Below are 12,265 nucleotides of genomic sequence, written 5' to 3'. Positions count from 1 at the left end.
CAACTCACAACGTAAAGCGGCAAGATGCCGCCTGCCGCTTGCCGCGCGTGTTTCATGTACTACCGCTTCTTGACACCCATAAGCCGACGAGGGCTCAAGTTTCAAAGCTGAAAGTCTATCTTCACAGGACATGACAAAGAACGAAAACCTCACGGTGGCAGACTAGCCCTTGGTCTTTATCGCCATCTCATTGCCTAATCAAAAGAATTAGATAACCGGGCACCCTGGTAGATCCATGGCAAACAGCACCCCTGGTGCGCGTGTGGCATCGTGTCAGGCGACAGGCCCACCACGTGGATGCTGTATTAACTCGTCTTTCAGTATATCGTACGCCCTGGACGGAATCTGGCCTGTATTCATCATTGCATGGCTGCCCCTGCTGTTCTATCAACACCACACGTATACCATTATTGCGAGCCGGACACTTCCTGACGGCAGTTGACTCATGTGTCTCCCGCCGGCCGTTACGCCTTCTCGAAAGAATCGGTCATGCAGTTCATCTGACAAGGGATGATCGACGAGGCTGAGGCTGGAGTAGCTCAGGTTCCAGCCAAGCGAACAGATCCAGCAGTGTGGATCGGCTCTCGCCGATGGACAACCGAACAGTTCCACTCCTCTGGGTGGACTGCGCCCACGACAAAACGAATCGACCGCCATCACGTAGCCTTCTAATTCTATAAGAACCACGTCAATCCCCCACGTTTTCTATAATCATTCCGCTCATCAGCAGTAACTTCCACAATCACAATCATCAACGAACCTCATCTCCCCAGTCTTCTGTCCCGGGTCTTTGCAGTCCAGCTTCCACCATCCACTCTCTAGACCAACACAACCACACAACCCCCAAAATGCGCGCCTCTACAATCCTCTTTACCCTCTTCGCCACTCTTGCCGTCGCGGCGCCGAGAAACATGGGCGCCGACGATGTCAACTCCCTCCTTGAGACCCGCGCTTGCGCGCAGCCGGGTACCTGCTCCAAGGGCGGCGACGACGGCACGTTCTGCTCCCAACTCAACTGCTGCAGTAACTCAAAGTCTGGCAAAGGCGGCGCTGTAAGTTCTTGGTTTAGCTGCCAGAATGCGAGCATATCTAACGATCCATTTTTCCCCCACAGGTCTGCTGCTGCAACTAAGCACCTCTCCATGAGTATACACATCACAGATATCTCGAAAATGCCGCGCTTTTCGGCTTCCGCACCCGACTTGCCGGCAGGGATCCGTCGGTATCTCCATTGCAGAAACGTTCAAGCAAAGAGCTAGTGCTGTCATTTATCAAGCGGGAGGTTTAGTTGGAGCTTGTTTTACATAGAATACTGCCTACACGTGGGCTGCAATAGAGTTTGTGCAAACGCCGTCCCATTTCGAAACAACGTTAGACCTCCCGCGTAAACTCTATGCTAAGACGTTGAGCCCCGTCGACCTTGTCTGTGTCAGCATTGTGTCAAGCCAAAACAAATCATGTCGTGGGCGCCCGGGCTCGACTCAACTGCACCGGACCCAGATGACGCTGTCCCCTGCTAATCCTGGACATTGGAGCCCCGGCCGGCCGATCCGCGTTTTTGCGGGTCCAGTCCCCTATGAAGCCCGATGCCGATCCCCACTCCACCGACAGCATGGGCCCGGCGTGCGGGACCCGACCAAGGCCATGTCTGGATTTGGCGTACAACGACCGGAGACGAGAAGCAGTGTCTCTCTGTTCTTTTGCATCGAACCCCAGTGCTTGGATGCTCACCCTCCAGCATTTAGATTTAAGAAACCTCCCCCCAACGCTCTCCTCCATCACTCATAAAGGCCCGATTCGGCCGGTTCCAGCAGATATGCGCCGGACAATCGAGTCGAAAACCCTCCATGGATCTCAAACGACAGTCGCTCTACCGCAATTCACAGGTGAACCAACACATTCCGCCCGATCAATACCAACCCGCCACACGGCCCGGTCGCCAACCCGGCCAACAGTCCTCCATGCGCCAAACACCGAGCGCAGGCACGCCCAGCCGAATTTCGCCAAGCCACCTCCCGTCGTCTGGAATGCGCTGCCATGAGTACTAATAACCCTAAATCCATAACCAGTCCATTCCACCCCCAATATCGCGGCAACCCGGTCCCCCCTCCCGGACCGTGGCTGACGACATCAAACCAAGGCCCAGCCATGCCTAAACGAGCCTCGGCGCTCCGTCGTAGTAGGAATCCGACCATGGCATTCCCCTGCGCTGCTGTTCCCCCCCCGTTTCCCGGGCCGTGTCTTACCCAAAATTTCGATCCTCGCCGGAGCGCATGCGCGGCTTTGAGAACTGCGTTGCCGTTAGGTACAGGGGAGGTAGGAATGTGGAGTGCAGCAATTCTTTGAGTACGAGACACCGCAGCCGGAGATTTCATCAAACAGCTCATGGGTCCGAAGCATTGAGGGCCAACTCGGCTGAAACCAGGGTATTGTGAGATGTGTCCGCCAAACAGATCAGGTAGCAAGCAACGGGAAGGAGGATGCCTCGCGACAAATCGAACAAATACGTGACAATGAAAAGGCGAACCCGAGTTCTTGACTCTTGGCCCGTTACTTTTCTTGTCATTGACTCGACATTATGACAAGGACATGAATAACGTAGGGCAAATGCCGATGAAGAGGGGAATTCGGCGATGAGGGGCACGGAAAGAACAATCCATAGAATCACAATGAATGCTTTCAACACTTGACTAAGTCTATAAGAAAAAAAAACCCTCAGCGTTGACCAAAATCCCTCCAAAGACGCCCGGACGATTCAAGTGGTATCGTGCTTCCAATCCTACACGCCAAGCAACCAAATTATTCCCTACGAAGGCCTCCGACAAACACACATGAGGACTAGCGAGATGTTTTGAATCAACACGTACTTAGAAGTAACCGTGCGTGGGAATCGCAACAAAGATGGCGGTAAAGATACCACCAACGAGCACAGCGCAGAGCATAGCCTGCAAGAAGATGGTATCCTGGATAGTACGCAGAGCAGGCTCCTCAATCCATACCTCGCGGTCAAAGACCTTGCGGACGATGTTGCGCTTCTCGTACTTGATGATCCAGGGCTCCGACTCGTAGCTATTGGTCGATCCGAAAGATTCGAACGAGGTCTTGTTCCGCTCGTCCTCGTTCTCCTCGTCGACGAACAGCTCCCAAGGCCGGACGTGGCGGTGATGCATACCGTGCAGAACGACGCACATGCCCTTGTAGGCTGCGACCAAAGTCGAGATGCCCAAAACCCATCCGATGGCGGCCAGCGCGCGCCAGCCGCGGCCTGCATGGCTGAGGGTGATGAGGATGGCGACGACGAAAGCAATGGCGATGAGACCGACACCAAGAGCGCGAGCAAAGAAGACGCGAGCGGGGTTGCCGTTGCAGATCGACCATCGAATGAAGTTAGGGTGTGCTTGCTGGCGGAGCGAGTTCTCAATAACCTTTATTGCGAGGCGGCAAGCACTAGGGTGGGTGGTGTAAGCGAGGGCGTGAAGAGTGGCATCACGTTCCTTGGCTGAAAGATTGAGCTGTCGCGGGGCTCCTTCCATGATGTATGTGGCAATGACACGGTCCATCTCCTCGCGGAATGGCTGAATCGTAACTAGTAATGGTTAGGATTCTTATGAAGGATACAGAGGAACGCCGATGAGACTTACAGGGCTGTTTGGCGCCCACGGCAGCGAAGGCATCGCTGGCCTGGGAGCGGTACGAGTCGGCGTTCGAAGCGCCGTGAGACCCGGTGTAGACGGACTCCTCCTGATCGTCGGGGGTCCTGGGCGGGGTCGAGAAAGGGTTCGAGTTAGAAGACTCTTGGACAATAGCAGCCACGGCACCCTTCTTCTCGAAATCCGTTCCTTTAAAGATCTCTTGGCCAGGCTTCTTGCGCATTCTCTGCGTCTTCTCCTTGGACATGCGCTGGAGGATTTCGGTCTCCATGGCCTCGGTCCATTCCAGAGCGAGGGACATGTCCGAAGTCTTGGACTCTCCGAATCGCTTCTGATAGTCTCGGTGCCAGAGGAAGAACTGCAGGTTTTCCGCCGCGTGCTCAATGTAAATGAGGTAGTTCATGAAGTCGCGCACAGTGCATGGCTGGCAAGTTAGTGATGAGATCTGATGGCGGTAGCAATCTACTACTCACAGGGCAGGTGCCGCCGTTGATGATCTTGTCAAAGGCCAGCGACTCGGGAATGCCCTGGGGCGGGCCGGACTTGCCGGAGCGCAAGGACAAAGAGCTGCTGCTCTGCTTCTCATCGCCGCTGTCAGAGACATCGGAGGAGCTCTCGCCAGCCGAGTTGTTGACGTACACCGGGCGACGGTAGGTGAGAGGGAGGAAACCCATGATGGCTTGTTGGACGAGGCTTAAGGGATTAGGAGATTCACAGGCTTGGTGAAGAAGAGAGAAGGAGAGATTCAAGAGTCGAAGCTGTGATTCTAGGTTCTAGGGGTTTAATGGAGTGTAGAGAACGGATGGACGCAAGCGTCGACTGGGTCAGGGCGGCTCTAGTGTCAAGACTGAGCGATGACGGTCGGCGAGAAGGGCCGGCGGGAAACGAGGGGATGAGGAGGTGTCGGACTTGAAATAGAGTTGACGAAATACAAGCTACTGCACGGTCGAGACTGGCTCTCACTCTGTACGAAGGGTAGAAGAACTGGGAGTAGTGAAGGACAGTTAGACTTGGGATGATGGAACACAGAGACAGGAGGGTTCCGAGGGGCTGATATACCAGCCAAGTGGGATGTAGCTGTAGCCGTACCTGTCCACCCACCCTTCAGATATCATGGTGTGAAGTGCCAATGGCTAGGAAAGTCGAACCCCACACACACATGTCGACGGCGAGACGAGGTACTTTGTTAGGCTTTGACCGGCTTCCATTGACGGAGAGGGCTGAAGCTGGGCCAATCCAAGAAAGCGTGGACCGGGCTTTCATCAAGGCGCTGGTGGAACCTGGGATGGATGAGGCGTCCCAACCGCTTGTTGCTTCTCTAGCGGAATGCGGATGGATGAGTGGTAACAGCATGGAGGGCAAGGATGTGCCTTCTTCCCAACCTTGTGGGTGTGATGGTGATATCGAGAGACTTGGCAGGCATGGGACGACGCAGAAGTACTAGCGCCGACATGGAGAGTGTGGAGGCGATGTATTAGAGTAAGAGACATGGCTTGGGACGCATTAGGAGTAATACTAGGCTAGAGCTTCAAGAAAGAAGAAGCAACAAGGCGCTAGCTTCTTGCATCGTGGACGGCGAACGCTTGCAAGACGAGGCTTCTTGCTTGCCACCCCTCTCGATGTTGGTCCAGTAAGAGGAAGATGGCATGAAGCACCCAGCTGCTCTGGGTAAATGCACTTGCCTTACCGGAGAGGTGGTTGATTGACGGGAAACGTCAGAGATGCACGGCAATCGATTCTGGTTGCTCTTCCCCATTGTTCCCTATCTTGAAAATTGAGAGTAAGAACGACGAACGCCCCAAAGCGGTAGAATTCCAGGCGATCACCCGCAGGATCGTGGTGATTGGTGAGGGTGGCCCGGCACTAGCATCTCGCGCTTTCCTGGACAAGTAAGGGGCGTCTCGTTTGGCTGAGACATTTGGCAGCTGCACTTGCTTTTCTTGCAGAATGTGACTGTACATAGCCAGTGTCTTCCCTGCAAGACGAGTTTCGCTCACATTCCCACGAGCATCCCATTCGGCAACGCAGAAGATCGGCCAGAGCGGCTTGAAAGAACCGACTGCTTGGTACAAACCGGGCTGCGAGTGGTTCGTCGTGCCCCGACTGCCATGGCGATGCCGAAGAGTAGGAAGTCGTCGGGACAACACCACGCACGACTGCGATCCGAGCCGCCTTGGTCATCCTCCGTTTCCCTCTTTTCTCCAAAACATTGGGGCCGAATGACGGGGGCGTAGCGTATGTAGGTAGCCAGGGGCCGTGGGTAGCTGCATCATGACGAGGCCGGGCGTCGCCTCCCATCCCCTGCTTGGGCGAAGGTGAGGCCCGGCTCCGAGGTTCACTGGCTGGCCTCCCTCTGTTGCGCCTCGATCCGAATCCGTCGACAGGCCTGGTGGAGCCGGCCGCCTCTCTTGCCAGCTCGCCCGGCAAGTGGTAAGGCAGTGTAGAGTAGGTCGGCGAGCGTAGCTTGCCTAGCCAGCTCGGACAGCCAAAAAAGAAAACGGGAGGTAAGAAAGGCGTCGTCTCCTGCTGGGCCACTCCACCATGGTCTCGTCCAATGCAAGCAAAGTCTGGGCCAGAGAGTGTCACTCGTCGAACAGCGCCGCTGGCGCAGCTAGCGCAGGCTAGAGCAGGCTAGAGCAGGCTGTGAACTGTGAACAGTCAGTGGAGCGGCAAAGAAAACTTGAAACTATTCGAAAATGTCATGGAAGACGGACGGTCCCAGCTGGTTGGGAGGGTAAAGAGGCGGACGCGAGAGTGGACGATGAGTCGTGCACGGGCCAGCCATGGGTGATGGGTAGCAGGTGCCTAGGATTGAACCTAGATCGGCCAGCCCCTGCATGCATGGTCCGTGCTCCCAGCACCTCCATTTCACCTCGTTTTTGTTTTTGTCATAGGTACGGAGTAGACTCGTCCGCTCCTGTGATGTGCCTTTCTTTCCTGTCTTGCCTTGTTCCCCAGGCCTCTCACTGGAGTGGTGCTTTTCTTCTTGTCGGTCCTGGTCTAGGTATTGCTGTGATTGCCTGTCCCTGTGAGTGTGCAAGCTGCTGAGGCAACTCCACAGGTTGAGTCCCGGCACAGAAGTGCTCACCATTGGACTTCATCTTCCAGGGTACCTGTCCCTGGCTCTGCAAACAACCAGAGTTCGATCATCCAATTTACCCAGGCTCAGCTGGACCAGCACACATCTCTCTCTCTATGTCAAACGTAAGGTGCCAGCGAGTAATTCTCTTCCTTCTTTCCTTTTTTTCTTGCTTTTTGTTTTGTTTTTTTTTGCAAATCCAATGACTCTGCGACCCACTACCAATCCTCACCGAATCAATCTCATCACAGACTACACTATGCTCAACTGAACTACACCCGCCGATGAAGCAATATCGGCACCACTAGCTTCTCCCGCTCTCGCATCCCCATCCCTGCGAAGCCCGCGTCTCAATCATCGATCACGTCGCCTCGCCAATCGATACACAAATCCTCGCTTGCTGCCGCAGCCAATCAAGTCGCCCATCTCAACCACCACCCAGATGCGGCCTAGGCCAGACCCAATGGCTCCCTTGCCAAATCAGCGGCTTGGATCTGGCCGTGCTCGCCGAAGCCACGCGGATGCAACAAGAACTCGAGCCCATCTTGCTCCCAACAGCGCCTTTGTCTGTGCAGATTCGATGGGCTATCTATCCGATCGAGCCGGCGGTCAATAGCTTCTGTATAAGAACCGGCTGTCTGGGGAGAGTCAGCAGAGTCCACATCTTGCTTCAACTTCGCTGCGTCCTGCAGACTTCCCAGATGCTTGGCGCATCAACCGGGCTCGAGAGCTGAAAAGATCCTAGTGCAAATCATTGCTTTCATTTCGAAGCGACCCCTCCTGCCAGATAGGGGGGCTCGACCTTTGGACAATACCCCTGTGCTGAGTTACTTGTCATATTGCTGATCACAACGCTGCCCCCGGCCCGAGAGAGGAGATTGCTAGGAGAATTTTCCCATCGTGTTGACATTGGTTCGGCTGTCGTCATAAATGACGGCCACGCGTGTCCACAGGTGTGGTGAACGCAGACTGTAAGACAATGTGTTTGAAAAACCTGCGGTCGAGATGATACTCGGCCAAATCCTGGCTAGATTTCCCGGGAGTTGCCGTCTAGAGGAGCACAAAGAAACATATAACAATGACCTCCGAAGCATGAGAAGCTAGTCTCAGCTGCCCAGACCCCAACGCCAATCGCCACTCGAGTCGTTGGTTTCCGTTCATCCCAGTCTTACGCAGGGGCTGCCAGCTTTCCCCCCAGCCTAGTCTGTCAGTTTTCGGTAGCGTCTCCAAGCGGTGGCGTCAAGCTCCTGTCGCGATCCCAGGAACTGGATTAACCATCCCCATCAACTGTCGCTTCGGTTTTCCTGCTCCATACCAGATCGTCGAGGTTAGCGTTTGCTCCTGTCACCTTCCCGCCAGCACTGGCTTCTTCTGTCAAAGCGCCATTACCGACCGTCTGGCTTCCGTACCAAAGCTGCTTTTGACACCGCCAAACTGGACCGCCATACCTCAGTGCACATTTTGCCCCTCGTGGAAGCCCGGGGAGTCTCGTGGCCGCGTTGCGAGCCAAACGTGTTGAAACATTGCAGTCTCTGGTTCCTTTTGCCGACTGAGACGGCTGGGGAAATCCATCGCATGTTTGGCACATGGAAGTACATGGCCCTTCCAACCGCCTCGTCCTCACTTCTGAGAAAGAAAAACATTTCGGTTTGGCGCAAGTTTCTCATGTGACGACCTTTTCCAGAAGCCAACGGCAAGGCGTCATCCTTCCAACTGCTAGTTTCGAGACAAAGATCCCTTGCACCGAGGACGTGAATCAATAACGCTGTTACAGCGCACTAGTCGACGGGAAAGGGTTCGTTTATTGTCTTGGCTTGAGGCCGAAGGCAATTCGAGCTGCCTGCCATCCAGGCCTACCAAACTACCAGTGCTCCTCGGTGATGGCAACGGCGTTCACATCAACGCCATCGCGGAACCACCTCTGCGTCTGCTCGATCTTGACATCGTTTCCGCTCATCTGCCTCTTGCGCATCAGGCCGTTCTCGGCGAAAGTCCAGTCCTCGAGGCCATACGTCCGCCACCACTGGCCCGACTCGTCATGCCACTCATACCAGAACTGGACAGCAATCTGGTCGATAGTCAGCCATGTCATCAGACGCGCAGCCACTGCCAGTGCCTGGCGGGAATGGGCTTCTGCTTGCCTTGTTGTCGGTGAAAGCGAATAGTTCCTTGCGGAGTCGATAGCCATCTTCCTTCTCCCACTTCTTGGTCAGCCACTGCTCAATCTGGTCTCGGCCCTGGAGGAACGTGTCCCTGTTTCGCCAGATGGAGTCGACAGTGTATGCCAGCTTCACTTTGGCGGGGTTCCTGAAGCGATGTTAGTCGATGTGCGCTTCTCAAGGGAGGCAACCGACTTGGTATTCCACGCATCTTGCGCAGCCTTCACCTTGGCCTGCGCTGTTTCTTTGGTGAATGGCGGGAAGGGCGGTCTGGGTTCCTCTTGGTTGGTCATGATCACGAATATGATAATTCTGTAGACTTGCCTTCCAAGGATGACGCTGTCACAATGGCAACGGAAGTGGTTATAAACGGCAGCATGACACAGCGGCGACGAGGGACGACGCAGCCAATCACAGGCCCACATGGTCCGTGCTTCGGGGTTTGTCAGCCGTCACCGGCGCCCTTGAGATTGACAAACACCGCGGGCTTTGATGCATGGCCTTCGTGCACCGGCAGAGGAAGAGTAGGCTCTCAAGCCCAAGGTTTGTATGTTTTCAATGCGAACGTTGCGAGCGCTTACTCACGATGACGATAAACTCGGCTCACTTTCGGGCAGCACAGTCACGACGGGCAATCGCCGACGATGCGGGGGCTGCCGCTCAGAAAGCCGCGCCAAAGCGCATGCGCATGCCTCAGAGCCGTGAGGCAGGTACAAGACGGCCGACTCCTACGGCTTAAATAACCCGGTGCCTCGGCCGATAGAGTCGGTGGCACGGACAGACTCTCGTTGGAAGGGTTGTACCTCTGCACACCATTGACGCGGCACCAGGCCCGAACCATGCCACGATGACAAACCCTCCGTTGACTCAAGCGAGGCGCTTGGCACAGTGGTATCTCCGAAGGACGTTGGCAAATGGCCGACAGCCTGGATGCTCGGACGGCCGAGTAGGCCATGTCGCCCCACCAGGGACGAAGGGAGGCCGGGGATCGGAGCCCAGACGGACGCGGCATAAATTCCCGGTCTTGCGTCATGTCGAGCGGTGGGCCACAAGGGTGCGCACTTGCAGCGCTGCTATCAGAGTTTCCCAGCGCAAGTAAAGCTACCGGGACTTGGGTTGTATCATCCGGTTCTGACTTTTGAAGATGAGGAGAGTTCTTCTTATCGATTGGGTTGGCAGTCTTTAGAGATAGAGCAGAGGGGGAAAAAAAAAAAGAAGGAAAAAAAAAAGACTCCAGAATTCCGAGACAGTTCAAACGGCTTTCCACTGCATCAGGCACGCCGAGGTCCGCTCCCACCCACTCTTCTTTCGTCACAGACTCTGACGTGAAGAGGCGAGGCGAGGCGAGAGGCGAGGCACAAAAAAAGTAGTCCCGGTCCGGCCTTGCGGGCCAACCGTCCCAGGAAGGAGTCGCCGCCCCGCGGCTAAGGGGAGGTGGTATCCGTATCTCAAATACAAATCATCACGAGCTCCACTTCCCTGGAAGCTCGCAGAATTCGCCCGGACCCTGACTCGGCGATCGCTCGACATCCCGCGCAGTACTAATTCCAGCGCCATCCTCGCGTCCCTGTCCGGATCTCGACCGATTCTCCTTCCTCCAACAAACACCAACAAGCTCTGTATCAAATCTCACCAACCCTTCAACCTACTCTTTTTCTAATACCCAACCCCACCAAACACACATCCATCACAATGTCTGGTCTCAAGGTCGGCGAGCCGTTCCCCGAGAACGTTGCCTTCCAGTACATCCCCTACCAGGAGGAGACTGCCGACTTCAAGGTCTGCGGTATTCCCGTCAAGTACGACACCGCCAAGGGTAAGTCAACGTCTCTTCAGTCGCACCCTCGCGATCGCGACACCCGTGCTAATTGGCGTTTCGCAACAGAGTTCAAGGACAAGAAGGTTGTCATCGTCTCCATCCCCGGTGCCTTCACTCCCACTTGCTCCGCCTCCCACCTGCCCGGCTACATTGAGCACAAGGACGAGCTCAAGGCCAAGGGCGTCGACCAGGTCATCTTCCTCGCCTACAACGACCCCTTCGTCATGTCCGGCTGGGGCAAGGCCAACAACATCAAGGACGACTTCATTGTACGTTGATCTCCCGTTATTTTCCCGCCGTGATGTGCTTTTTTCCCCCTCATCTACGTGTCCACACGCCAAATGGGCTGGTGTTGCTACCCCTCCCCCCTCTTCCCCTGGAGCTCCCAGCTGTTGCTCAGCTCTGCCCCTCTCACCGACTCCGATAAACATGCCCCCACTACACAACCCCCACTATGCCCCTCCCACGCCAGCTCTCAACATGATACCACAATGCCTCGCATCACCTCACCTCCCTCCCCCCCCTTGGTCTCCATTCCCCCTCGTCAAGTAATACCTCAATTGCGACGTTATCCTTCATCACCAAACGTGATACAGGATGCTAACACACCGTCCCCCTTAGATCTTCGCCTCTGACCCTAACGCCGAGTTCTCCACCTCCATCGGCTGGAACCACGGCGAGCGCACCGCCCGCTACGCCATCGTCATCGACCACGGCAAGGTCATCTACGCCCAGAAGGAGACCGAGCTCCAGGGCCTCGAGGTCTCTGGCGCTGAGCCCGTCCTCAAGGCTCTGTAAGGGTTTTCTAACTGGAAACTCTTTTGCTTTTTCTTTTTGCCGTTTGCCGTCGGATGCAGTTATGAGAAATGCCATAAACAGAATTAAATCGGGATAGAGTGCGTTTTAGACAAAAGTCGTTTTCTAGACGGGTTCGTCACACTCTGCCTACCATAGAATTTAGAGCAAATACACGGTTTCATTACGAAGCCACAACCTTTGCGGTGCCATATTCTGCTTCGTGTCGGTGAATGTCGTGACGTGCGTGGTTGTCTTGCATGGTTTGGTTGTCAGGCGGGCCGGGATATGAGGCTCGGAGATCCGAGGCTGCGGACGGGAGAGGAACATTAGGTAGCCCGCGATGCGCTGAGTCGAGGCAGACGCGGGGCGGTTTCGGGAGGGGGGTTTTGGACCGAGGAGCTCTTTGAAGGGCGTCCCACGTGGCGCGACGAGCTTGGGTGTATGGATGGCGTTGCCATTGTGGGATAGTGAGACTGTGTGAGGATGCCAGTCAAACCCGAAACTCTTGTCGTCAATGTACCTGCGACTTTGGATCTGTCGGGCCTGCGAGAGGAATCTTGTTACGATGCTGATTTGGCATTGAGTTGATTGTTTAGTAGGATTGTTCTAATAGTGTTTTTGGAGGTATTCAAGACCCAACACTTCGCTGCGTCGGCCGGGCCGTCCGCGGCCGCGGGGCACCGAGTCGACGGGGTGGGATGTCGCAAGTGCTGGACGGATGGCAACATCACGCCTGAGACTGCTCGTATTAGATGAGAGG

General features: G+C 55.4%; 4 protein-coding genes across 4 annotated transcripts; 2 read left to right on the top strand and 2 right to left on the bottom strand.

Annotated features, from left to right (window-relative positions):
- Positions 1–848: 848 nt before the first annotated feature.
- ColSpa_06146 (uncharacterized protein) lies at positions 849–1,132 on the top strand (the record flags this gene model as incomplete). The annotated part of the gene is made up of 2 exons (XM_049272358.1): positions 849–1,052; positions 1,115–1,132. The coding sequence occupies 2 exons, from the start codon at positions 849–851 to the stop codon at positions 1,130–1,132; spliced, it is 222 nt and encodes a 73-aa protein (XP_049128315.1).
- Positions 1,133–2,867: 1,735 nt separating this feature from the next.
- On the bottom strand, positions 2,868–4,324 carry ColSpa_06145 (uncharacterized protein; the record flags this gene model as incomplete). The annotated part of the gene is made up of 3 exons (XM_049272357.1): positions 2,868–3,586; positions 3,642–4,074; positions 4,124–4,324. 3 exons carry the CDS (start codon positions 4,322–4,324, stop codon positions 2,868–2,870), a joined length of 1,353 nt encoding a protein of 450 aa, XP_049128314.1.
- A 4,266-nt stretch (positions 4,325–8,590) lies between these two features.
- ColSpa_06144 (uncharacterized protein) lies at positions 8,591–9,099 on the bottom strand (the record flags this gene model as incomplete). The annotated part of the gene is made up of 2 exons (XM_049272356.1): positions 8,591–8,835; positions 9,084–9,099. The coding sequence occupies 2 exons, from the start codon at positions 9,097–9,099 to the stop codon at positions 8,591–8,593; spliced, it is 261 nt and encodes an 86-aa protein (XP_049128313.1).
- A 1,481-nt stretch (positions 9,100–10,580) lies between these two features.
- Positions 10,581–11,505, top strand: ColSpa_06143 (putative peroxisomal-coenzyme A synthetase; the record flags this gene model as incomplete). Its single annotated transcript, XM_049272355.1, has 3 exons — positions 10,581–10,704; positions 10,774–10,976; positions 11,329–11,505. 3 exons carry the CDS (start codon positions 10,581–10,583, stop codon positions 11,503–11,505), a joined length of 504 nt encoding a protein of 167 aa, XP_049128312.1.
- Between the last annotated feature and the right edge of the window lie 760 nt (positions 11,506–12,265).

Source organism: Colletotrichum spaethianum (genome assembly GCF_022836535.1).
Source record: "Colletotrichum spaethianum MAFF 239500 DNA, contig14, whole genome shotgun sequence".
Classification (NCBI taxonomy): Eukaryota; Fungi; Ascomycota; class Sordariomycetes; order Glomerellales; family Glomerellaceae; genus Colletotrichum; species Colletotrichum spaethianum.
This window is presented reverse-complemented; position numbering and strand designations above follow the sequence as displayed.